The sequence below is a fragment of the Maniola hyperantus genome, chromosome 12 (genome assembly GCF_902806685.2).
Source record: "Maniola hyperantus chromosome 12, iAphHyp1.2, whole genome shotgun sequence".
NCBI classification, from domain to species: domain Eukaryota; kingdom Metazoa; phylum Arthropoda; class Insecta; order Lepidoptera; family Nymphalidae; genus Maniola; species Maniola hyperantus.
Window position 1 is genome coordinate 13,123,058 of NC_048547.1, and position 27,828 is coordinate 13,150,885.

General features: G+C 36.4%; 1 protein-coding gene across 1 annotated transcript in view; it reads right to left on the reverse strand.

Moving 5' to 3' along the window:
• Window positions 1-27,828, reverse strand: part of CenG1A (Centaurin gamma 1A) — a 306,864-nt gene that overhangs the window by 11,804 nt on the left and 267,232 nt on the right. Inside the window, exons 4-12 of the mRNA XM_069502350.1 lie at window positions 9,641-9,782; window positions 9,027-9,161; window positions 6,142-6,269; window positions 3,880-4,407; window positions 3,341-3,506; window positions 2,893-3,096; window positions 2,209-2,372; window positions 1,276-1,387; window positions 781-898 (exon numbers count right to left, since the gene is read on the reverse strand). Coding sequence (XP_069358451.1) covers window positions 781-898; window positions 1,276-1,387; window positions 2,209-2,372; window positions 2,893-3,096; window positions 3,341-3,506; window positions 3,880-4,407; window positions 6,142-6,269; window positions 9,027-9,161; window positions 9,641-9,782 — 1,697 coding nt within the window. The remainder of the gene's footprint in view (window positions 1-780; window positions 899-1,275; window positions 1,388-2,208; window positions 2,373-2,892; window positions 3,097-3,340; window positions 3,507-3,879; window positions 4,408-6,141; window positions 6,270-9,026; window positions 9,162-9,640; window positions 9,783-27,828) is intronic.

Sequence of the window (27,828 nt, forward strand, 5' to 3'; positions counted from 1 at the left end):
CTCGACAGAAGCGAAGCTTCTACGCCTTTAGTGAAAGTAATTTTGAGCAGACTGGACTGAACCAGACTACATCAGTCCAGTCCAATCCAGTCCGATCACAGACTATAGTGTACATAGTGCCCTGCAGTTAAATAGTCGTGTCTGACCTAAGATGCAAGTGCGAGCTCGCGCAGGTATTTTTCCACGCGCTCGTGTACTGTGCATGAACGTAGCACTCACACTAATGCAGACGGCGAACGCGGGGCGCGGCGCACGCGCTGCTGTGTTGAACTCCCTCGCGTGCTTAAGTTCAAGAACGAGTATTTAATTGGCGCGGACTTATATTATTAAGTACAAGCTTATGCTCGCGACTTCGTTCGCGTGGACTACACAAATTTCAAACCCCTATTTCACCCCCTTAGAGGTTGAATTTTCAAAAATCCTTTCTTAGGGGGTGCCTAAGTTATAATAGCTATCTGCATGCCAAACTTCAGCCCGATCCGTCCAGTAGTTTGAGCTGTGCGTTGATAGATCAGTCAGTCAGTCACCTTTTCCTTTTATATATTTAGACTAGCTTATGCTCGCGACTTCGTCCGCGTCGACTACACAAATTTCAAACCCCTATTTCACCCCCTTAGGGGTTGAATTTTCCAAAATCCTTTCTTAGCGGACGCCTACGTCATAATAGCTATCTACATGCCAAATTTCAGCCCGATCCGTCCAGTAGTTTGAGCTGTGCGTTGATAGATCAGTCAGTCAGTCACCTTTTCCTTTTATATATTTAGATTCTGTGGTACTCACGGCCACTCGTCGAGGTCGAGCGAGCGCACGCGCGAGATGTGCGAGCCGAGGTTGCGGTGCACGCCCGAGCACTCGATGCATATCAGCACGCCCAGGTTCAGGCTCGCCCAGTCGGGGTCTGGAATACAGGTCACACTCATATTAATTAGGATACACAAATCATTGTTGTTACGGATACCAATATTTTGATCTGGAGCGGATGCGGATTATTAGAAGTTCACATCCGCGGATGCGTATGCAAATATCCATAACACCCGCAGAACGCTCCCTCAGGCCAGGCCACGACTTCGATGTCAACGGTGAGCGGGACGGGAGCGAAGCGATGATACATATGCATTTATTTATATGCTACCCTCCTGAACGACAGTAGGGATGATCAACAAGACGGCACCATAGAAATAATTGAATGAAAGGCTTCTGCCCCACCTCTCGTCGATGTCGCAGAATCTGTCGCCGTTTTACTCGAGCGTTATTTAATTATAATTATAGTCTCACCCTGCGCCCCACAGTCACAGCACTTGTCATTCCCCTTGACCCTGCGTATGTAGTAGGTGGCGCGCACGTCGCCCGTCGAGTTGGCGCCCGTCGGCACGGGCTGCCGGGACGTCTGTGGACACGAAATTTAAATAATTAATCATCGATTGTGTACAAATTTAAATAATTAATCATCAATTATGTACAAATTAAAAAATTAATCATCAATTGTGTTCAAATTGTTAATCACAACTTGTTGTACACAAATTGTGATTAATTATTTTTAAATTTAAATATTATATTATAATTTAAATAATTAATCATAAATTGTGTACAAATTGAAATAATTAATCATCAAATGTGTACAAAATTGAAATAATTAATCATCAATTGTGTACAATTTTAAATAATTAATCATTAATTGTGTACAAATATAAATAATTAATCATCAATTGTGTACAATTTAAAATAATTAACCATCAATTGTGTACAAAATTTAAATAATTAATCATCAATTGTGTACAAATGTAAATAATTAATCATCAATTGTATGTAGATTTAAAAAATTAATCATCAATTATGTACAAATTTAAATAAGTAATACCACGAGCACCTTCCACCGCCATCTCTTTCCGTTAAAACTAACTTGTATTACTTGATAAACTACTACTACTACTATTGATATAACTATCTCTCCAAACTACCTTGTCTAAACATTGATCTAAATAACCCACTCCGTTGTCCAACTCACCCTGCCCTGCAGTGAAGCCAGTATCTGGGCCTCCACAGCGGCGACCCAAGCATCCCTTTCAGCGGTCGACGCGGCCGGCGTGCCTCCCGCGCCCACCTCCCACCGCCATTATTTCCCGTTAAACTAACTTGCTATACCATCTCCCCAAACTCCCCTGACGCTTTACATTGATCTAGTAACCTCATACTATGTCCCCAACTCACCCTGCCCTGTAGTGAAGCCAGTATCTGCGCCTCCACAGCGGCGACCCAAGCATCCCTTTCAGCGGCCGACGCAGCCGGCGTGCCTCCCGCGCCAACCTCCCACCGCCATCTTTTCCCGTCCAAACTGACTATCGTGAACTCGCACGACGTTGCACTTTCTGCATCTATAAACCAATTAGAATATATCAATTATTAAAAAAAAATCAGGCATCCCACGTAGAATTTTTCGGTGAAAGTAATTTTAACCGGACTGAAGTGGATTGGACCGGATTGGAATGGACTGGACTGGACCGAACCAGTCTGGTCCGCTGCGATCTGGTCCAACCTAATACGAAGAAGTCAAGTAAAACAAGACGTTGCTATTTTGAGTGTTTCGGGAAAGTTAACGCGCGGTGCGGTAAAGGTTTAAGCACCAATACGTACCATAAGATGGTACCTCATGCATCTTCTCATTACTCCTGTATGAATATGTTAATACTGCATATTAACATAATATGGTATAATAATATTGTAAATTGATCTTTTGAAGAGAGCAACCGCCGAGTTTCATGTGGGTTCTTCTCGGTAGAAACGGCATTCCGAACCAGTGGTAAATTAAACGAGTTGACGATTCAAAAGCACTTGTAAAAGTTTACTTGAATAAAAATATATTCTATTCTATTCTATTCTATAACATTATCTTACCTTCATCTCCATCCTTCTTCACCCCACTGCTCTTCATCCTCCGATGCCGCTTTTTGACATGAGGCGTGTCCTTATCCGTGCCGTTGCTAGCACAGATGTCCACCTCAGAGGCTAACGATTGTCTACTCGAAGCTGGTTCCTTCATTGTGTCAAATGCTGATAGCAGGGCTTTGTCCGTCGCTCGCGTTGGCTTGTCTTTGTAACCTGGGGAAAAAACGGACGAATACTTAGAGATAGACACAGATGTCTGAGTAGAATACAAGGTCAGTTCTACCTTCTTTCAATCTTCTAACTAAAAAAGGTGTCAGTCGTCGTCAATCCAATCTTTATGGATACTCTGAACTACGCGTCGAGTGCAAACTTGCGAATTGCTGGAATTGAGGATTCCTATATGCTGCTGCGTAAAATTCATATGAAGAATGCGGTACGTATTAAAGTGTTAACTCACCTAATGATAACCCACCAATGCTGTCGTGTATGTCCATACTCGTGTACCCATTGTACCCGGGAACTGTTGTGATGATGGACTTGGACCCTCGGGGCTTCTGTCCTGGCACCTTAACCGTTACGTACTGCAGTGATATCTCTTTGCCGTTTACGTCTTCCATGTAATCCTGTAATTTAAAAAAAGTCTTTGTCACATAGCTGATTCTGAGCACACCTAAAATTTAGAGTATTTGCATCCTCTTCTTACTAATGTAATATGAAAAGGACAGACACAGTTTGACAGTTTTAAATTTAATTTAGAGCCGTCAAACCTCCTGACTTTAGCTGGCAGTCGCGAGCCTATGGTTTAAAATCGTAGCGTGCACTAAAATTTAGTCCTTAAATGAAAAATTCATGTTCCGTCCTTTTTTAGTAATTTTAAAAAGAAAAAGATTCCGACGAATTGAGAACCTCCTCCTTTTTTTGAAGTCGGTTAATAAACAGACCTGTTACCACTTGAAAGAGCTAATATTACATTAAAATAGGAAACAGTTGACTCACATGTAAACTAGGATGATAAGTCAACCTGCCATCATCGCATAGCGTCACATACTTCTTCTTCCACTCCTTATTCAGTGCTTTACTACTCTTCTTATACAAGTAACCCTGCTTCAAAGGTATTGCCCTTCCAGACCCCAGCTCCCCATTCTTTAGTCTATCATCCCCTTTCTTTGACGGCGTGAACAAATTCGATCTTCTTCTTGATTTCCTTGACGTTGTAGGGGTTGATGAGGGAGTTGGGAGGTCTTTGGCGTCTTTGGAAGTTTGGAGGTTGTCTAAACAGTGTGGCGCGGTGAATTTGACGTTGTTGTTCTCCGTTGCTATGGAGACGAGGCCTGAGGAGGAGCCATGGCTGCCTAGGGAGTTCCCCCATCTGGAGGAGGTGTCAGAGCCGTTGGTGCTGTGTATTTCGACGACGTGCGTGGAGGATATCCCACTGCTGTTGGATGATGCGTCGAAGGATGACGCGCCTCTGTGAAGGTGGTGGGATGAAGACGATAGTGTGTGGTGACCGCGAGGAAGGGAATCCTGGAAACAAAGTAGTTTAATGAGTGACATTTCATTTTGTGCATTATCATGTCGTTATCTCCATCCACAGAGAGAAGACAAGTATATAGACAAACCAACAGACAAACAAACAAACAATCAAACAATTACTATAGTAGTGATTATCACTAAGAGATGTATAAATTAGATACATAGATTATTTGTATTAATGTTTTGAAATCACTAATTACATAATGATAAACTCATTTATTTATGATATGATTTGATAACAGTAAAATTTAAGCTAATCCTTATCTTAATCCCTCTGCCTGCTTGCATTCACTTTATTTATAATTTTGGATTTTTTTATCTTATTTTCAAAACAAATTTGAAAAATATAACAAAGTATGTAATATTAAAATTTCTTTTCGTATACTTACTAGCTATTGTAATTATTGTTTTGAAATGAAATTTATTTTCATACAAATAATAATCTTATACTTTTAATCTATCTAGCTATAATTCCTGAAAGGTTGTGTTTAGAAAGATTATTATAACTTACCTTAACTGGGAATCAAAGTTTGAACTTATATGCACAAGTATTCAAAAGAATTATGAGTAATCAAAATCAAATCATATACATAGTAAAGTTATTGAGTATTATTATCATTTTATATAGTATATAAAAAGATTTGAGATAAGAGTTTTTTTAAAGAAATGACACAAAATTACCAAGTTATCAGATATGATTCAGTTCATCGCTAAGTTGTGAATAATCTTTTATTGCCTAATCTGTAATCTAGGTTTCTATGAATTATTATGATTGAAGTAATATTTATAGTTCTTACTTAAATGATAAGGCCTTTTGTAGAAAAGAGAAATTTTGTAGAAAAAAATTGGCCATATTTTGATCAATTAAAATTAAAACTGTTTCATGTAAGTTAATAATATAAAAAATAATTAATAAAAGAAGAAGAAGTTCTTAGTAAGATTTAGGAACATGTAATAAATATTATAGTACAGCTAGGATCCTAATTAGCCCGTTACGGTCTTTCTTTCTTCGCTCTGGGCTGGTTTCCGCACTTAAACATTTCCGTCTGTTGTGCGTCCGTTAAGGTGGTACCTCCCTGACTCACCTAGCTCAAATCCTTTGTACTCCTTCTCCATTGGACATTCATCCTTTGGACTTTGTAATAAGTATGGTTTAGAAGTCTGCATAACTATTTAGGAGACGATGCAGGAATCAGGCACAATACCATTTAGTTAAGAATTTAATAATTAGTTTTTAAGTGAGTATCTACTAGCAAATTGAGCCATAGTTGCTTTGAATAAAAATATTTTATTTGATTTATTTATTTATTATGATACTAAGGTTAATCTTGATTTAGTATTAAACAGAAAAAATTTCGTTTTGTTATACTTAAATAGTTTTACAGTTCTTGGTTCTTGCCTTTCTGAGCCTTTACAAAATATCTGTGTCTAGAATTAAGTAGGTATATTTATTTATTTATTTTTATTTTACACTTTATTGCACACAACACAAAGTAAAACTACTAGCCATAGCAGTTTAGAAAAAGGTAGAAATGCAGCATACAAATTAATTTTAATTCAATTTGTATGATAGTTACTGATAAATAAAACTCTACTAAAAACATAATTATCAGGCTATTAAAATCTGAAATAGTAGATTTCCGTACAACATATATTTAAAACCAAATTCACTAAATTAAGCTTCACTGAAGCATATAATGCAGTACTTAAATTCAAATATCTTACCTTATAAAGGAATGTGGAATGATTGTGACTTGGTGAATTTGCTAAAGGCTGAGGAGTCACGGGCCTCGAACCCCCAGAAAGGCATTGGGATGATGCTGACAGTCTTGTACCAACGATCTTCTGGCACGCTGTAAAAAACACCATGTATACTAAAAAAAACACGCTCGCTATGTAAATAAATACTCGTAAGTTCGTAATTTCGATTCAAAACACAAAAACAATACAATCCTAAACGGTAAATAACGTTCGGTAAAGAATAATGATCAACACACATTCAAATTTAGCCGATTTTCGACGATCGCGTGCCTCAGCTCTTTGTATATTGTAGCACGAACTCCGACGCCTCAAACTCGATATAGGCGACATGTTCGACTTGAAAATGATGGTTTTATCCATTTCGCCATTCAGAAACACGTAATATTTGCGCGTGAAACTTTAAAAACTTGGAAAATTAACACACAAACCAACACTTTTCACTTCACCGGCGTACGAGGAATGTCAAAAAAATCGTAAACAATGCGGAACGAATTGACCGAATGAAAGACAAGCGCATGACAACGACCGCACAGCCAGGCGCCGGTGTTACCACTGCGCGACGCGAGTATCCCCACGCGGCAAACAAAATATCAACCACCAGTGCCCTGTTTATCAAACGTTACAAGTCTTGTATTACAAGCGTTTCTCTTGTAAAGGTACGGACAGACGTGCTCATTACTAGCACGAAAGCATGCTTTTATTGAGCAAGTGCTCATTAGTAGCACGTGTGTCATGTAATGAGCATGCTTATTTCGAGCATGCTCAAAAATCAACCGACGTTTGATTTTCGAGCATGCTACCTGAGGCGCGGGTAGAAGGGGGCGTGCTCCGAGCGCGTCTGAACAGGGTTTGCTTATTAGCATGTACTCAGTACAACATACAACATATAACTCTACAGTTTATTTAAGCATGCTTATTGCTGGCAAATGTGAACAGTTGCATGAGCATGCTAACATTAAGCTAGCATAAAAGCACGCTTTTTTTGAGCACGTCTGTCCGTACCTTAAATTTGTGCATTTTTACAAGAATGCGTTTATCAAAACTACACTTGTAAACTACAAGCTACGAGTAATATCACTTGTAATACAAGTGTTTTTCACACTTGTATTTGTGGTTTTGTTCATCAAAAATGCCTTTGTAGCTTGTAGCTTGTAACTTGTAACGAAAAAGTTGGAGAGCCTCTGTTGACTCTTAATTTATTTTACAAGTTGTATGCAAGTATGATATTGTATAAAAGAATAATTAAATTATCTAGTACCTAGTAGTAAATAGGTAAAATAACTATAAAATAATTCAAAGGTGTAATTTTATTAAACTTATCAATGTTGCTCTTCTTAAATTTGACCAAAACGTGTCTCATGTACATACGAGTATGCTGGCATAATCTTTTTCGGCAGATACAAGTCCAACCGTCCAAGCGACTGACATAGCAATAGTATCTCTTTCCACTCTGCTATTTTTTGGTCTTTAGATAATTTATCAGTAAATGCGCCAAATAAAATATCTTTTTTGTCACGAATTACTTAATTGAAGAATAATTGTAACTTTCGCATCAGATTTTGCCATTTTTTGCGATGTAAGTAATTCGAATAGCGAAAATTTTTAAAGTCTATCTATTTTTCCAAATTTTAATTCTAACCTTAATTCATGAAAAATAATGTATAGTATAGGTACTTCCTGTTGGTGTAGGTACCGAAATAGAATAAATAAAAGTAGGTAGGTAAATAAAATAAGAAGCAATAGGTTTTACAAATAGGTTATTTAACACAAAATTAAATAATTTGAAAAAAAGTTTTATTTTTAACAATAACTTGACTAGTTATGGTACCGTAATTTCTATTTTATCGACATTTATTACGGTTGAAAAATTATTTTGTAATTTAGCAAAAATAAAGTGTATAAATTAAAAATACAAGTTCTACAAGTCTTGTAAAATCCTACAAGTCTTGTGAAATTATTTGATAAACATACTTTACAAGAGTTTGTAAAAAGTTCTTGTAACTTGTAACTTGTGAGCTTGTAGACTTGTAATGTTTGATAAACAGGGCACAGCTATCCTATCCGATATCATCACGCAGGCTGTAGCGTCACGCGAAACGAGTGCAAGTCGTATTCGGTGTAAAAACAATGTTATGTAATGGATGGAATGCGATGATAATCATAGAGTTGAATGAATTAATTGGGCGTAAATTGATTCACTGGCAGATCCGAATTCCAAACTATGTTATTTATTATACTTATTCATAACAACTTTCAAATTAAATTATAAATTATAGTCTTGATATAGTTAAGCAAACCTAATTTCAGAGCCTCTATACTAGCTGATTGATGCCAGCGACAAGCCCGTGACTTCGTCAAAGTGGATTTAGGTTTTGGAATTTTTGGAAGTCCCGTGGGAACTCTTTGATTTTCTGGGATAAAAATATTCTCCCCATCCCCGAGATGCAAGCTATCCCTGTAGGTACCAAATTTCATCAAAATCGGCTAAACGGATGAATCGTGAAAAGCTAGTAGACATACAGACCCACTTTCGCATTTATAATAATATGTATTAGCACATATTAGTAAGGATGATTTAAATTTATTTAAAGACCGTAATTTTTCTCAGATAGTTACTACTGAAAAGTAAAACAAACCAGCTGGATATAAATAAGCATAGAAAAGTACCCGTGTACGTAGGTTTTTGTTAATTTTATGTATTTAGGTAGCTCAGTTATTAGGAACAAATAATCGGTACCAGTTACTGTTAATTATTCCGGTACCTACAACAATTCTACAAGTAACTAACAATAAAAGTAGGTATAGATAAATAATATGGATGGTAGTATAATTTTCATCAGATCACATACCATCTTGAAATACCCGTTCAACGTTCAAGCCATACGTCGCACACGTCTCGTAGTAAGAACACCTTCGTAGTTCATTCGACAGTTTACGAGCTCGGTTGTCGTCCACCACGCGCGGACTGCTTTCACTTATGGCATCTGGAAGAGTAACCAATCATTAAATAGGAAACACTCTATCAGAAACATCGAGCGGAATTAAATTATGGCAATTGATCGCCACATAATTTTCTAATATTATTTCTAACGTAATGTAATTTATAAAGTGATACACAGTGATGGTGTGTTAAAAAATCAATAATAACTTTCACTTTTAGGTCAAAGTCAGTTGAAATTAAACCCCATATTGTTATGATTACATCAGCATAAAATTAATGTAAAAGATAAAACAGAAATGTAAAACTCCAATATACCTACTGAATGTAAATTGATATCTTGAACTCATTTCTTTTAATCTTTAAATCCAATTTTACATTCTATCTAGGTAGCTACAAAGAAATCCATTGATCACACAAAGAAAATGACCTAGAACTACTTTTAGGATTCAAAAATTCCGTTGAAATCCATAATAGATTTTAGGTTTATTAAAAGTCTCTCTATTAGCAAGTATAGTCAGTCACCTTGAGTCCCAACTAATATGATAGGAATTTCAGCTGAATTCCGATAATGAGACATCTTATTGAAGTAATTTGAAACGGTGTTGTAGCTGACGTCGTTTTCGAGGCTAAACACGAAGATTACGGCATCCACCCACGCAGTAAACTGAAACAATGAAAAGAAACCTAATTATTATAACTCATACTAACACTAAACAGTGACACTAATTTGTCGTTCTTTAAGACTTTTACGCAAAAAAATGCGTAAGTGCGTCTATACATCTGCTACTTTTTCATGGTCAAAACATACAGACCCATAACTTGACATCCTTGAGACGTCTCCGAAAAACTTATTAAAAAAATAACAAGAAAACGATACGAGTAAACAAATTGAAGGAATAAATACTAAAACCGACATCAAAAGAATTTTCGATGACAAAGACTCAAAAATCACAAAAAAAACTTTGTAAATTGTACCTAAAGGAAAACCGCACCCTACGTAAAACCCCATGATAATTACGAGGGGTAATATCGTGTCGTGTTGAGGGTTATGGAATGAAAGGGGTTTATGGCACAACTATTCCGGCACACATTGTGGATTACGAAATATAACATAACGATTGCAATCTAAGGATATTATGTTGTGGCCAAAATTAAATAAGATGATGTAAGACTTCACTAAATATTGCAGATAAAAACATTAAAAAAGATATTTAGCATACGTTGATACTCTTATGTAAATGTGGGTAGGTACATATACTATTAATACACTATCCCACTGATTAATAGTTCTGTCTTCCGGATCAGATCTAGTCAGATCGTCACCAAAGTTTTATAAAATATAGAAACTGAAAACACCTTTTTAAATAAAAAAGATTTTTCTAAAGTAGGTAGTTTAGGTCTGATGTAAATATTAAGTTACATCCGTACAAAAAAAATACGCGCCGAATTATTGTGAACCTCCTGTTTTTATGAAGTAGGCTGAATGAAGGAAGTGAAGTGTATAGCTTTGATGAACTAATAAAAGGAAGGAACAAACTGTCGTGCGTAAGCAAAAGCTAACACAAAGTGCATGAATAACTCAGCTCCCACTTCAATGAAGATATGTGCGTGGGAGGGTGTCACCCCTTTCCTCTTGAATAGCATTTGATGGTATATGTCGGATCCAGATTGCGTGATGCTGACGCGGCAGACCATAAAAAATCTTTTTACGTGCCCTTTTAACGAGTTAGGACCAACGCATACCTATGGAGTGGACTGGAGTAATAGACCGTCATAGAAGCATAGTCTGTAAGTGGAGCCAAGGCACAGCATTTTTTTTAAACCTCTTTAACTCAGCTATATTTACTTAAACACACTGTTCAAATTGGTGCAATTAAAACAAAACACGGAAGAGATTCAAACATGAGCCACGCGAATTTCTACCGCTATGCCAAAGAAAACAATGTTTGGTTTGAGTTTTTATCAAAAGACACTGCGCATCGGTTTTGATCTAGTCTGCAGGTGTGTGTTACGCCTTAGAGACGAGCAAATATTCCATTAATGGCCTTAACATTCACAAGTATACTAGTCTCAAATGGAACGTAAATTACAAAAACGAATACTGAAATTAGAGTCAGCTCGTTAGGTGCAGCCACAAAATATATTACACAAACTACAAAATTCTGTATATTTTTATGATAATTACACTTTTATCTGTTTTATATTCTATTCCTATATTCTATTATTGCTAGACATGAAATATATTATTATTTAAAAATTATCATTATTTAAAAATTCTAATTATTTTTAAGTACCTACGTTATCTTATCATTTGCGATTTGCATAGTATCCAACATAAAAAGACGACAAAAGTAAACAGCTTTTCTTCATAATCAATTAGTGATAAGTAAAAAGCGAATGCACTATTTAAATCTTAAATACCTAACACTCAGCCAAAGTAATAATAATATATAATACAAATACGTATTTTAATGATCTCACCAATCCATAACTGTGTTATATTTGCACTAATCACACAATCATATAATTTGATTTATCCACGTTATTTACAAAAAACTGTTGAACTGTTGTTGTATAATTCTAAAAAATCCAAATTAGGAAAACAATAGTGTTGTGAACAGGGCAGACCACTAAAGTCGACTGGGCGGGCGGGCGGATCGGAGCCTTGTTGCGAAGCCTTTACATACTCCCATCCCTCTTTAACGCACTGAAAGCCCTTTGCAGAGAGAAATGCCACATAAATGCATCGCTCCTGAGCCTTGCAATATTCCTATAAAGTATATATGTTCCTCTATCTATATTATATGTTAGCTGATAGCTAATGGGTTGAGAATTCAATATGATATTAGAGAAAACTAATTCCAACGACGACGGCGACGCTGATCGATAATAATAAACATTTAGGTTGTTACATTCCACTATCTCATCGAAACATTCTCATGCTCCTCCTGATAATAAACTGTTAATCTCTGATCAGATAAATATTATTGATGATGATAATAATAATATGTTAACCTGGGAAGATAAAAGTATTTTTATCACTAAAACTGCGTAGAAATAAAAATCCTAAGCTATTCAGAAGAAGTAACGAAACAACAGAGAGTGAAATAAATAGCCATAACTTTGATTATTATAGAATAATTTATCAAAGAACCATAAATTCAAGAAACCCTGCCAACCCATGGGATAGGAAGCGAAACGCTTGGAAACTGGAAAGTAATTGAATGACAATGTGACGTAACTACCTGTCGAGCGTGCGTGTACTTTATCGGTAAAACGGAAGAATAATTCAATATTTTGCCGTAAATATGGGAGATAAATATTGAAAGTAATAAAATTGAAACGCGTAAAATTTTATAATTAAACTAAGGCGATATAGTATTGACAAAAAAACTATTGATACTCAAATTATATTTCCAAGGCATGGAATCCAGGATACTAATCAAACTATAGGTTTATTTCGCCTTGCAGTGCATTGCGGAAAAGGATGTTGGTTTTTAGAACGAATTTCATTCATTCGCACTACTTCCGCTGATAGTATATACGAATACATTATCGTTTTAGGGCAACATACTAGTTATATAGAAATAGTTATTTGTTGTAGGACACGATAAAAATTGTTCCATGGTGTAGGACACGATAACTTAAATATTTGAAATATCGAAAGGATATTTAAGAACAATGCGAAACTCTTGCAAATCTTGTAAAAGGTAGAGAACAAATAAACAATAAAATAAATGCAATTCAAAATCATTTAAACGAGTAGACAGGATTAGATCTCTAGACTGGCTTTGTATCGTAGGTATTGATACAATACACTACATTTTATATCATAGCGAACTACACAGATAGATACCTCTTATCGCATTATCAGGGGTGGCTGACCTAAAATTGAGTTGTAGTGATTTACTGAATGCATTTTAAATTCCAATACCAATCACTTATAATACAATTTTTGTGTTCTAGAAATACAATATAATAAGACATAATGACAAGTACCTACTATTTCTGTTAAACTTACGAGACTTGAACCTTGAAGTCTTGAAGGTCTTGGCAAATTGAAATGGAATTTTCGCTCATGAATTATTCATGTCTAACATCAACATCTTGACTAAAATGAAAACCAATCTAAGTACATATAACATAACACAATTCCAGACATTTCCATTGCTTAGACAAGCAGCCTACATGTTTAAAAAGGAAAGTTTAAAACAATATGGGGTCATGCATGTCGCAAGAGTAAAGATCTTTTGTTATCTTGTTACAAGTAATCGGGAACAGGTTTTCAAGCCCCCGTGAAACCGGGGTGAGATGTTAACAAAAGGTCTGTACAATACAGTATGCAGACGCGTTGACTTTGTTTTTTTAAGAGCATGAATAGAGGCATGCATAATGCGGGCTGGTAACTCGATACAGGGCTCGCAGGATACTCGTGTGGCTCTGGGCTCTCACCTACAATGACGTTTACAGAACGTGATACTTTAGCTAGGTATTACTTTGTGGTTTGGCTGCTTCCTTAACCGCATTAAGTATCACCGTTTGTATAAAACAAATTAACTTCGTTACCTTTTTGTTTTATCACTATTTTCAATCAGTGACCAAGTTTTTAATTTTCTTACAATTTTCTTCGTAGATGCAATCAGAAACGTCAACAAGGAAAAGAGAAAGGCAAGGTCTTTTCATTGCAAATGCCAAGGTCTACTTCATGTCGAAGATCTAAGAGTCGTAAAAGCTGGGTAATGCACACAAAAGATATAACGCACAAAAAATAACTTTGCATTTTGTTGTATGTATATGTATTTTTTCTGTTAAATTTTGCGACTATAAAGCTTAAGTTAGATAGATTAGACTTCTAAAAAGGTTATTTCACAAAATTAGGTGTACCTAACGGATAAATGACATCTTGTATTCAAGAATTTCATTTTAGTTACTTCTATCATTTTAAATTTTAATAAAGCTTTACAAATTGAAATGGAAAAGGTCGTCTGCAGTATAAATAAGGTGAGTGACACTATCGCTCTATCTTTGTGCAATTTGAAAGAGATTAATCTTTGATTTATTTTTCAAGTAAATAATGATAACTAAAGTTTAGCTCATAAAATTTAACGTACCTACTTGAATCTGTAAATTACAATGTTGGGGTGAACAACATTGAGTCCTTAGTTAGATATATTACTATAGATCTATTTTCGAAACTATATTCAGCTACTGCAGGAGACGAAAGATTTAAGAAGAAAAGATACCAAAAGGAAAATTCATGTTACAGCCATGTTGCACCAACATTTTTGTAAAGAACATGACTGAGAGATGAGGTATAAAAACACTAAACCCTATTGATTCAGGCTCATTAACCTTATGGGAATAAAAAGAAACGTGACGCCAAATGGACAGTGATGTATTATGGTTACAAATATAATTTGAATAAATGAATAGTGCCATTCAATATTCATAGGAGCAATGTAGATGTTTGTCGAAAACAGATTTTTTACGGTACCTACAGCTGGTTGATTTACCAAATAACTAGGTATAGAACCCCAACCCAAGTATAGAAATTAGAATTTAGGCATTTAATTTAAAAATTAATCTTCTTCTCAATCTTAAACTCTCAGTTGAAAGCCAATTCATAACCAATTTTTAAGTGAAACTTAAGATATATAATTATGACAACGATAGTTTGTGAAACAAAAGGAGTTCCAAAAACATCTGACTTAGGTACTCTAAAGTCACGCTTAAAGAAGTTTTGTTTAAAAAATATAGAAAAGAGCGCCTCAAAACAATATTCTTTATGCTACGGCGGCCAAGCACGTGTCAAAAATTACACTCAATTAGGGATTTGACGACGGAATGAGTGAATAAATTACAAGTGTAAAATTACATCCTGTAATAAACACCGCGGGGGACAGTGGGAAACAAAACGAAGCACAACCTAATTAAAAGGCCCTATTGTAATTTAATTGTCTCAAGTAGAATGTTTTCCTACAAATTGCTTTGCGTCGAAATTTAAGTCCGTGGTTTTTCACTCTGTTAAATGTTTTGTAGAAAATTTCTATCACAACTAAACAGACACTACATAATATAATAGAATAGATGATATAGATAATAAGTACAATATTTTAATAAATAAATTGGTATTACAGTAGGTTAGATAGGTACAGTAGGTATTTAGGAACAGTAGGTGTCGAGACTGAAGTCGTAATCAATAATGCTTTTATAAAAAAGGAAATATAAAACAGTGAGCGTCGAATTAACTAATTCTTCTTCTACCTAGTAACTTTTTCTTTTAACTAGTTCTTAATTATTGGCTCTAGTTTTCCATACTCCATACATACATACAAGTAGCTAAGTAAATTCGTTAAATTCAATAAAGGTAAAAACAATACCTTTCTTATAGAATAAATAGATCACAAAGTATAATAATACCTATAAAGTTTACCTTACCATAGATAATAATATTATGTAAAGTTACAAAAGCGTTTTTATCACATACATACATATTTTATTTATTAAATAATTCGGCTATACTAGGTCTTACAACCCTTAAAATATTTTGTTTACATTTTGTCTGCAGTCTGACAAAGCTAACAAAGTGTTATTGACAATTTATTATTTTTAGGGGCGGGTTTACTTAAGAAGTTTAGAACGACAAAGCCAGAAGTAACATTACTTTAGTTGTTATCTAGATCAATTTGTAAAATTACTACATGCTGCCCGTGACTTCGTCCACTTGGATTTAGTTTATTTTAATGCCATGGGAACTTTTTAATTTTCTGGGATAAAAAGACATAACCTTCATCCATGCCAGCTATCCCTGTGCCTACCAAATTTTACGTGGGTTCGCCCGTGAAAAGATAACAGACAGAGAGACAGACTTTTACGTTTATAATAATAGTATAAATGAATTTTACTTTAAGAATATTATATTCAAAATAAAAACAACCTGCTCTTGATTTATATTCTTTAAACCGACTACTTAGACTCATAAATAAATCATGACGTTATACTGCTTTGTTACGACCGTTTACATGTAAAATCGCTGTAAACAGTTTCTATGCCAGGTGAATTGATTTGACATGAGACAACTTAGTAGTACAAACAAAAACAGGCCATGAAATTATACAAGGATTTTGAGTTCAATTCTCGGCTGGGTCCATTTTTCTTTATAGACATATTCCTCATTGCTGAGGGTCACGACCACTTTCTCTTAATCACATAAATTTGTAGGTCTACTTTTGGGATAATAATGCATGGAATCCCAGATACTTCCGCATTTAACTCGATTAAGAGAACGATATTTCAACTCTAGGTTTTGCACTTATTATCAGATGTTTGTGATAATAACTGAGAGTTGAGAGCGATGGCTTGCCGAGGTAACAAAAAGGTCAAATTCAGACCTCCAAAGTCTAACCCATCCAGTTACCGACTTGGCTCAACATTTCTTAACAATCGCAATCGAATATATGCATTATCTTAATTAGGCCACACGTGCCTTAACAATTTAGGAATTCAATAATGTTAGTAGTCTTATCTGGTAAGAGACTTCAACCGTGGTACTCGTCTCACTCACCTATCTTCTTTGTACTCGTCCGTTATACTTTTTATACCTATTTACCTTATTGTTGTTATGTTGCTTCAGTGCGAATATGTAAAGACTATTTTCTTAAAGGGGCACTCATAAAATTCTACGCAGCCTCTTGTCCCCAAAGCATACAAGGCTTTTCGGGAAACACGAAACGGAAAAGCCCATTTTATTGAGTTACAACTTTATAACCGTGCGCCCTAACAACTGCGAGGGTGGGTAGTGAATTTGATAAGCAAATATATCACTAACTTTACTTATAAGTACATAGTACAATGTTAAATGATCGATACGATCATTTTCTTGCTTTGTAATTGTAAAAATTACAGTCAAAGAACGGTTAATACTACGAAGGAAAAGTTTATATTCAGTATATTCAATTAGTACTTAAAATTCATCATAAAGTCTTTATCTAAATCTCTCTAATCTTTAAATATTTATAAAATTGGTGCACTGTACTGTTACTGAATCAGGCACAATAAAAAAAAAGATCCGATTGGGACTAAATTACACACTCATATATAGGTCATAATATGTACATAACACTTACATAATAATTAACTAAACATTAACTAAACATAAATACTGCTCTAACTTTGATCAAAATCGGTTCACTAACCCGAGATACACTAACGCAAGCGACTGAGGCAAAGGTTACATAGAAATAAAATAGGGAAAATTATTTATGCAGGCAACACCAAATTTTGCAATACCCAAAAATTCATCTCATATTCATTCAGTGCTTACGTCACTCAGCAGTCAGCAGTCATTGGCTCGAAAAGCATTCGACGTTTCAACTTCCAAGGAGCATTTTCAAATTTAAAATTCAAGCCACGAATGCCACGCCAAAAACAAACTCGAGCGTTCCATTGCTTATTTACATGATATTATTCGAAATTCAAATATTTGACCTTCGCTCTACGAGTAGGTATACGTGTATACAACCCACAAGCTGTTGTAATTACGTCGAACTTTTGAACTTGCTGTTGATATACTATACGACTTGTAGGTAGGTGACTGAACTCTTTGATTTTGCGGGATAAAAATTTTGACTTTGCTCAGACTTAAGATTGAGTTAAAACGAGACAGATTTATGTGAGAGATATAGCTCTGTCTCGTTTTAACTCTGTCTTAAGTCTAAGCTAAGTCAGAGTGCGCTCTATAGATATCACCCTAAGATGCAAGCTATCTCTGAAGATCGAAAACCATCAAAATCGGTTAAGCGGATGAGCCGTGAAAAGGTAACAGACAGACAAACACACTTTCGCATTTATTTTCGTATGGAACGTTTTAGATTGAGCTATATTTCAATTCCCAACCGGTTTTAGAAGGAATCTGCCACGCAAATTAAATACGTAATATTATAATGAATCTGCTATTGAATAATTTATCTACTAATAAATAATAAAACGCCAGAAACACGTGTGTCCTTCTGTATACAATATACATACACGTGACTTGGACGGGTGCCTCAACGACTAAAAAATATGTAAATTACGCTAGGCCTCTCCTTGTAAAATATTATTAGGTACATATATATTAAAAAAATCAACAAATTAACAATCACGATATATTATTATGGACTTACTAGCTGATGCTCGCGACTTCGTCCGCGTGGATTTACATTTTTCAAAATCCCGCGGGAACTCTTTGATTTTCCGGTATAAAAGTAGGTAGCTTATAGGTATGTGTTAATCCAGGGTACAATCTATCTCCATTCCAAATTTCATCCAAATCCTTTCAGCCGTTTTTGCGTGATTGAGTAACAAACATCCAAACATCCACACTTTCACATTTATAATATTATATTAATATTATGGAATTATTTAAACCTACTTAAAATATAAACTATTATGCACCCTGTGCGATAGTTCTGTATTCTGCTCGCTGTAGTTTTGTGTAATATTAAACTTGCCCAAGCACGGATGGACGTCTGGAACCAAAATCAAATGGATGACTCGAGGAAGAGTTGCTTTGCTCTACGTCTGCCAAAGTACCGGCCCACATGGTCTAAATAATATATGCGCAAATTGATCTGTTCTTATTACTATAAGTTCCATTGTAGTGACGACCAAATAGCTGTATTGTTAAAGTGTGCAATGACTTGCAGTTTTCTCCTGGATAAAAAGACAGGAGGTTTTGTATTGGGTGAGAACAGAAAGCTTAAGAAAGATTTCATTACAAAGAACTCATTACTGTTGTCGTAAATTTATCAGGACGATGAGAATGCAGATCAAGTAGGATTAGATTTATGCAGATTAGGCGGTAGGCCACCGCGCCGGACGGACTGAACTAGGTTCGCAAATCGAAATGAACTGATGAAAATGTTTCATAAATGAGCACGTATCTGATAAAGCCGATCTGACATAGGTAGGTATACCTGTTCCGTTTGACCTGTCTATTTTTCCCAGCTTGACGTATAACCTGTAAAGTAGTGCAACATACATAACTGAGATTTATAGCGCGTCCTTAGACTTTTGTCATATTTAGAGTTAAAACAAGGCAGTTTTATGTGAGAGACATACATCTGTCTCGTTATAACTGTTGTAATATGTCAGAGCTAAGTCAAAGTACGCTGTAAAAATCTCAGCTAGAGGTAATATGCCTGTCTTTAGTGAGAGCTAGCGCGCACCACGGAGCGACGGGGAAAAAACGTAGGTACGGAAATTTACCGTGGTGCGCGCTAGCTCTTATACTCGTATAGTCGTTGAGGGCAATATTTACTCCTAGACGTGGAGCTCGAAGTCTAGAGCGAGTTGAAAATTAGCTTTTTTATTCTTGTTTGTGCAAAAATTTTAAAACCATTTCGTTTTATGTTTCCACGGCGGACCCAGAATGGCGCATTGTTCTCTTCACCTATGTGTGTAATTTTGCCTTTAAACGTAAAAATCGCTGAGGCAGACAGAAAAAGCACTTCTGACTTCTGTCGAAAATGAATCGTTTAGATATAAGTATAAACTTTTAAAGGAATAGATATACTCGTAGCACGCCCCATACAAACTGTTGGGATATTTAGAATTTATAGGAAAAATATCAGTAAAAAGAAAAATTTGGACGTCCTGTTTGAGATATGTATTTGAAGTAAGTGAATATGTCATCGAATGTAAAACAAAAAATAAGAATAAGAACATATTTAAATATAAACAATTTAGTTTACAGCCAGTTCCAACACAAACGTTGTTTTAATCTTATCAGATTTAATCTTTGTAATGTTGTAAATTAAAAATATTTAAAAGTACCTACACCTGACTAAAATCTAAAAACTCGACTAAAGTTGAGTCAGTTAACTGAAATTTCTTTCTTCTGAAACAGGCCTTGTATAGGGTAGAGTTATCAAAATTCAAATGTAAGAAGGAAAAATCTTATCAAATATGAAATAATTCTTTTGCCAGAAAGTGTAAAGAGAACGACACGGGGTTTCAAAAAATGGTAATTCTTTCTTATCTTTTATTAAAAGTCACCTTTATGTAAATAGGAAAGTCATATCAAAACAAAAGCAATATGGTGAGGTAACCGATTTTTTCAAATCCATTTCGGATTTTCACCTTATGGGGCACAATAAGCAGTGCAAAGATTATTATTTATTTTACAGAGGTACGAGTACTTACCGTAAAACAATATGCAAAGATGTAAAAAAATCTACCTACATCTTTAACAGTTTAAAAGTGACTTAAATAGGGGATAAAAGTTTTCGATCTTGGCACCATTCCTTCACCATTTTACCACCGACCGCACCGCAAGACGTCGTGCGAGTTTCCATCCTTATGTCGTCGACATTTCATTTACACGCTCGAAACGTTTTGCGCCATTATTCCTCATACGCATAAAGCCTGGAATACTCTTTCACGATCTGTGCTTCCTACCAATTACAACCCCAGTATCTTGAAAGCAAGAGTGAATAGGCATCTTCTAGGTAAACACGTCCCATCTTAGGCCGCATCATCACTTTCCATCAGGTGTGATTGTGGTCAAGCGTTTGCCTATATAATTAAAAAAAAAACCGGCTAAGTGCGAGTCAGGCTCGCGCACCGAGGGTTCCGTATTAAATTCATATTTTATCGACATTTTGCACGATAATTCAAAAACTACATATGATGCATAAAATAAATAAAAATCGGTTTTGGAATGCACAGGTGAATACCTTTCATATGAAACCCCACTTGATATAGTTATCTTACTTTGAAAATTGAAACACTAATTATTAGTTCATGACCACAATTTAATTTTTTTTGTGTGATGTAACCACAAAACCACGGTTTTCAGATTTTTTTCCAAGTGTCTGCTATAAGACCTACCTACCTGCCAAATTTCATGATTCTAGGTCAACGGGAAGTATCCTGTAGGTTTCTTGACAGACCGACCGACAGACAGACAACAAAGTGATCCTATAAGGGTTCCGTTTTTCCTTTTGAAGTACGGAACCCTAAAAAATGAAAGTCCGTTATTTTTAGGGTTCATACTCGAAGGATATAGTATATATACCATATTCGCAAGGTGCTGGAATAGCGCCTTCGCACCGGAAGTCGCAGCGTTGGAAGACCCCCCACTAAGTGGACGGACGAACATAAGTACTTCCTACAAATCCAAGGCGGTATTAAATTTTAATTTTTAACTAGGCACGAGGAAAGCGTACTTTCCCCCTACATCGATCAACTTTTAAAGACAGCAATACAAACAAAACATTTCGTTTTTGGCGCCAACCAGTCGCCATGCGTGACCTGTGAAGGGTCGCCTAATTGACATGCTGAAATGAACCTTATTCCGATAACCAGATCGCATAAAACCGGTTGTCGCAGTGAAAGCGCCATAGATCAATAAGTTAATAAAACAGAGGTGGCAATTGAATTTGCCTTGATTGCATTGCGTTGTGTTATGTATAGTCATACATACTGTTATAAGCACATTTGTGTATTCGTCGACTATGTTGTTTCGTTTGTCTTTACGTAAATTTTGGGTTTGTTTCGTAAAGGTTTCTACAAACATATAATAGGTTAACAAATTACATGGCAACATATCAAAGCGATATTATCAATAATACGATGACTCGCCTCGGCTTCGAACAGATGGGTTTACAATTAACCTAAGTATTAAACTTTTAACAATTATTATTACTAATAGTTCATATTAAAAGTTTAAGTTTCAGTTTATTATTATTTCTTAGGAAGTATTAAATAGCGCATAGAGGGTCTTCCAAAATTCGTATAAACCGCTGCGCTGTTAGTTTAAAGTTTCCTAACCACTTCAAATTATCGATTTAACTAAAAAAGTACGTGAAATTACGTCAAACGTTTATGACGTAACATCTGTGTATTTTATACAAGCAAACGTTTTGACGTTTGATAAAAGGTCGCTGATTTGACTAGTAGCCATTTAGCTAGCCAATTAGCCATCATCTCTATTCTCCTGCCCGACTGTGCCGAACCTACTATGTCTATAGCAACCCTTATTCTATAACAACTATCTGATAGGAATGAATATACCGATAAATACTACAAATACATGCACCAAATCGGCCACAAACAGTAATTACTGACATCGAACAATTAATGGACTGTGGAAATGCCTCGTAGTCGGTTTCCATCTGATATAATATTGTATCTCTCATCAGTTGAAAACTTGAAACGAGTAATTTAAAAAGTTTTTGAACCACAACTGCGGTTTAATTATGTCTGTCATATTTTGTTCTATAAATGAACAAATAATTAAAGAAAAAAAATTTCACATCGAAAAATAGCGCCTTATAATTATTCTTTTCAAAAAAATTAAGACTAGTGTTATCGGGATGATGTAAGGATTCTAACATCGCGACAGGTCGAGATGGTTATCGGCTATGAGGCGGGGGGACGCCCCGCACACCCGCACATCACCCGCGCTCGTCCGCACAGGGTTAGCGCGGGGGCTGTGCGGGTGTGCGGGGTGCTCCTTTCCCGATTGCCATCTCGACCTGTCGCATACTATACATCCAAATATGTATCAGGCATTCAAAAGTTATGGTGGAATCAAGAAACACACACATACCTATGTATCTGAAATCTGAATACATTACACACCTTTTTTTGGGCATTCGTGTAATAAATAAAAGCATTTTACGCTCAAGTCTCAACGTATTTAATTTTCTATTGTGTGGCCCTCACGTGTCATGTGTGACACGTATCGATCGCCGTAAAATACGAAATTCTTATGTACCTAAACAATGATTTGATCGTAGGTATCGGTAAACGTCAATGTTTGTTCGTTGACGTTGTTTGAAACTTTGTAAAGTTGTTGTTGGGACTTGCGGGAAGGTTTCTGACATCGAACCATCAAGGTACAATACCTGGTAAAGTATATTATTATCTTTGTACTGCCAAAACAAAGTTCAGCTTGTCACTTCTAAATTCCATTTGATCTTTGACCCTAGCGATTTTCTCTACAATATAATAATACTACATCAAGCCAATCTATTAACGAATTAAATATTCTTTGTGAAGTTACACATTAAACTCCCAACATAGGGCTACTCCCTCTGTTAAGAGGGTAAAGTAACTTGGATACATCAAACAACGCGCTTAAGAGAAGACATAACATGAGTCTGTATGTGTGCGTGTATAGAATAGAATAGAATAGAAAATTGGAATGGAGATAGGATTAACACATAGGCTTCTTTTTATCCTGGAAAATCAAAGAGTTCCCGTGGGATTTTGAAAAATGTAAATCCACGCGGACGAAGTCGCGGGCAACAGCTAGTACAATAATATTACATCAAGCCAATCTATTAACAAATTAAATATTATTTGTGAAGTTATACAGTAAACTCCCAACATAGGGAGCAGGGAGGGTAAAGTTACTTGGATACATCAAACAACGCGCTTAAGAGAAGAAATAACACTAATATTATAAATGCGAAGGTTTGTACAGTACAGAATGACATTTCAGCTTTGTAGGAGCATTTTCTCTGTCACTCATACCCATGTTACATGTGTGAGTGTATATTTTTTTGTTACTATTTCACGCAAAAACTGCCGCGTACTGTAACATAGTTAATTCCGGACCGGAATTCCCGGCGCTCCCTCTGCTTGAGGTCTTTTGACTTTACTGCTCAAGTATTAGAGGCACCGTATATAACCTAACCCGTAGGTTTAACTGGTAATGTGTGGCACAGCTTAAAAAAAATAAACGTTTATGTTTTCTTTCTTTGTTTCTTTCTTTTAAAAATGTTATCTAGCTTAAAACACTAGATCTTCCGTGGTCCGGTCAACCGTACTATGGATTAAAAAAAGTTCCATAGTCCGATTAACCGGACAACTGAATTGTACTACTGGTAAAAGATGGCTGCATTCTTGGACCCAGTGGTCCGGTTGTTTGGCAGAGGCTTAGCTTGCGTATAACTTCTCCTTCCCTGGAGAGGCCCTTCTTGCTCTTTAGTTGAGCAACGGACTCTACAAATTAGCTGCAGGCGACGGCTGAAGGGCTTTAGCTGTGTCGAGAATTGCCAAGTAGATCGTTTTGAACCCAAATTATAGCCTAGTGTTATATTTTAATACTAGCTACTGCCCGCGACTTCGTCCGCGTGGAATTAAGTTTTTAAAAAATCCCGTGGGCACTCTTCGATTTTCCGAGATAAAATTAGCCTACGTCACTCTCCAGGTCTTTATCTATGCCCATGCAAAAATCACGTCAATCCGTTGCACCGTTGCGACGTGATTGAAGGACAAACCAACAAACAACACACACTTTCGCATCAGTACCCTTATTATAAATGCGAAAGTGTGTTTGTTTGTTGGTTTATTGGTTACACTTAAAACTGACAATGGACGTGAATTTTACGTATTTTGGAAGACCCTCTATTTAATAATCTCTATATATAAATAAATTAAAAATAACTTATTTTTGATGTAGTCAAATACCCAATTAAACTCAGTCGAGAATTGCGGGAGTAAGATAGTTGACCAACTTAGATTTTACTGATACCTGATACCTACCTAGCTTAAATTGACTTTTGGAGCTAAAAATTCGTTTTTCAATTTCCTGAAAACAAAGTTTGTTTGGCTTTTATTGTAATAAAACGAATCTAAACAATCACAACGCAGGCACGCAAGGCAGGGTGCCCAGAACGCTGGCAGCGTTACCTCGTTGAATGGCCAGACTAATATGCTGATCGAGGTAACTGCCAGCCCTCCAGTCATGGAGCAAAATTTTCAGTCTTGCTTTGCATCAAAAATCTTTAAAGCCAAAGCGGCATAACGGAAAGTCTGTCTATTGAAGCCCGCAATTTTCATCTCCTCGCAAATAGGAAGCGGTATTGACACTGAAAATTATCGGGAAAAATGTGGAAAACGGCAGGAGTTCCCCGATGGAAGTGGGCCGCAATTACCGGTCGCAAAGAGACGTCTCTTTCGATCGGGGTCAGGATGCGACGGTGAAATAACCTGAGGCTGCTTAAAGCTTTTGCCCCATTTGGTAAGTTTATCCTATGATCTTATGATGGCCTAGTATTTTTCGTAGACGTCCTTAAAATAGGATCTAGCACTCTCGCCCCACGAACCCATGGTCTTCACCCCAAAAGGCACAAATAAAAAAAATCTAATAGGTAGCTTTTCCCAGATGTTTGAGATACTATTAGCAGCCAAACGCCGAGACATTTGTAAATTCAAAATAAATATGTTCTTACATATGTATGTAATATATACCTACCGAATATCACGGTAATATTACTGTAAGAACTAGCGAAGGTGGTGCTTGTTGGAGTCATACAACAAAACGGAGGACAAAACTGACTAAATAAAAGTAACAAGCGGGAAAATATGAAAAGTGAGGAGTTAGTGATGAAAGTAGGGCGTAATTATCTGCGTACAGTGGCATACTGTGGAATGTGGATGGCATACTGGTCCACAATAGAGACAGGATGCGGACGCGGGAGCGCCGGGGGCTGTGGAACCTTGCCTATGATTTTTGAAAAGATTCCGTACCTCAAAAGGAAAAAGAAACCCATAGAATCACTTTGTTGTCTGTCTGTCTAACGTGGCTGTCAAGAAAACCTATAGGCTACTTCCAGATGACCTAGAATCAGGTAGGAAGGTCTTATAGCACAAGTAAAGGAAAAAATCCAAAAACCGTGAATTTGTGGTTACATCACATAAAAAAATTAAAATCTGTTCACGAAAAAGTTAGTTTGCTAAATCACATTAGGCAGGTTACTTGCAGTGTTCTATATAAAAGTGTTTGGTACGGAACCGGCGATGGCGATTCCGACTCGCACTTCACCGGTTTTTTTTTAACATGATCAACCCATCGCCGGCTCACTACACTACTGAGCACACGTCTCCTGTCAGAATGAGAAAAGTTTGGCCATAGTCTATCACGCTGGCCAATTGCTGATTGGCAAAGGCCTAAAACGCACATAACTCCGAAAAGTTAGAGTCCCCTAGATCGAACCCCCGATTTCCCGAATAGGAGGCGGACAGCTCTTAACTACAAAGCCTTTCACTGCTCAAAAGTGGTCAAATAATCTACCGCATGATATTCGAAGATCGAACGACCCTTATTATAATTTTATCTATTCTGCCCATAGATCTGATTCTGCCTATGACTTTTTTTAACAGCTTTAATTTTCTTGAAGTCATTTCCTCCGATCTTGGAGCAATGTTTTTACAGGCTGAAATGAATGACGTCACTCTTGCTTGCCTACTTTTAATAATAATTTATATTTAGAGTGCTATACAGGGCACCCTTTGGGTCCGACCACCCGACCTATGTAAAATTGTGACGTCACTATGTCAGGACATCAAGCCAGCAATATTTTAGTGCGAGTTAAGACCCTTGGGATTGTAATTAAAGCCCTGTTAAATATCACTTGCTTTAACGGTGAAAGAAACCATGATCACAGAGATGTCAAAGTTAAAGTCGGATCAATCTAAAATAAAATTAGTCATCCCATATTTACCCGAGTATTTAGCTTGCCGCAACTGGGATAGAACTATGATAGTATGTAGGTTGCGTTAACACGGACATCCTATTTCATATTCATATTCGTCAATTTGTCTACACCTACGATGCAATGTTGGGAAGTTGGAATAGGTACTTTCATTGCGTGACTAATCTTTTAAAACTAGGTATTCATTAAGTCATCATCATCATCATCAACCGATAGACGTCCACTGCTGGACATAGGTCTCTTGTTGAATCCAACGGCTCCCTGTGACTCGTCTGATGTCGTCCGTCCACCTAGTGGAGGGTCTTTCAACGCTGCGTCTTCCGGTGCGAGGTCGCCATTCCAGCACATTGAGACCCCAACCCCAGAGCAATGATAATAGTACAGCAGACCCAACGAAGTCGTCTAGACAAAGCAACCACCTAGTATCCGCCTATTCATTAAATATCTGGGCACTATTTGACAAACACTAGAAGTGTCGTAATAAACTGTGAAGTACGTACTTGTACGTATTTAGTTCAATACCCTCAAGTACTTTAAACCCCCGCATGATAGTCTAGTACAGTTAACATAGAGTAATTTTTTTTATTCCGATAAAAGTTAGCCCTTGACTGCAATCTCACCTGGTGGTAAGTGATGATGCAATGTAAGATAAATGCGGGGTGACCTGGAAGGGGTATGGCAGTTTTTATTAAACCCATACGCCTTTGGTTTCTACAAGGCATCGTACCGGAACGCCAAATCGCTTGGCGGCGCTTACATTGCCCCCAATCCGTTTTTCGGAAATAACTAGGTAGGTAAGTATAAGTATTAAGTCTATATTCATATTTTAGTTTTTAAATAATTAACTATGTACTCGAAAACATCGTGCATGCCTGAAAGTTCTCCATAATGTTCTAAAAAGTTTGTGAAATCCGCCAATCCGCACTTGGTCAGCGTCGTAGACTATGGCCAAAACCCTTCTCAATCTAAGAGGAGAGCCGTGCTCTGTAGTGAGCCGGCCATGATTTGATCATGATGATAATGTTGATTTTTCTTAAACTCTGTAGTGTGTAAGTATCTTTAACGGACCCTTAGTTAGGTAGGTATATTGTAGACAGTTTGAAAGTTCATCTAACCTTTAAAGTTCAGGAGCTGTAATAATCACCATAAACCCTCGGGTCTCGAGGGTACGGAGAGTTATTTGCCGTTCGGATTGTTACTTTACGAGTTGAAGACAATCCG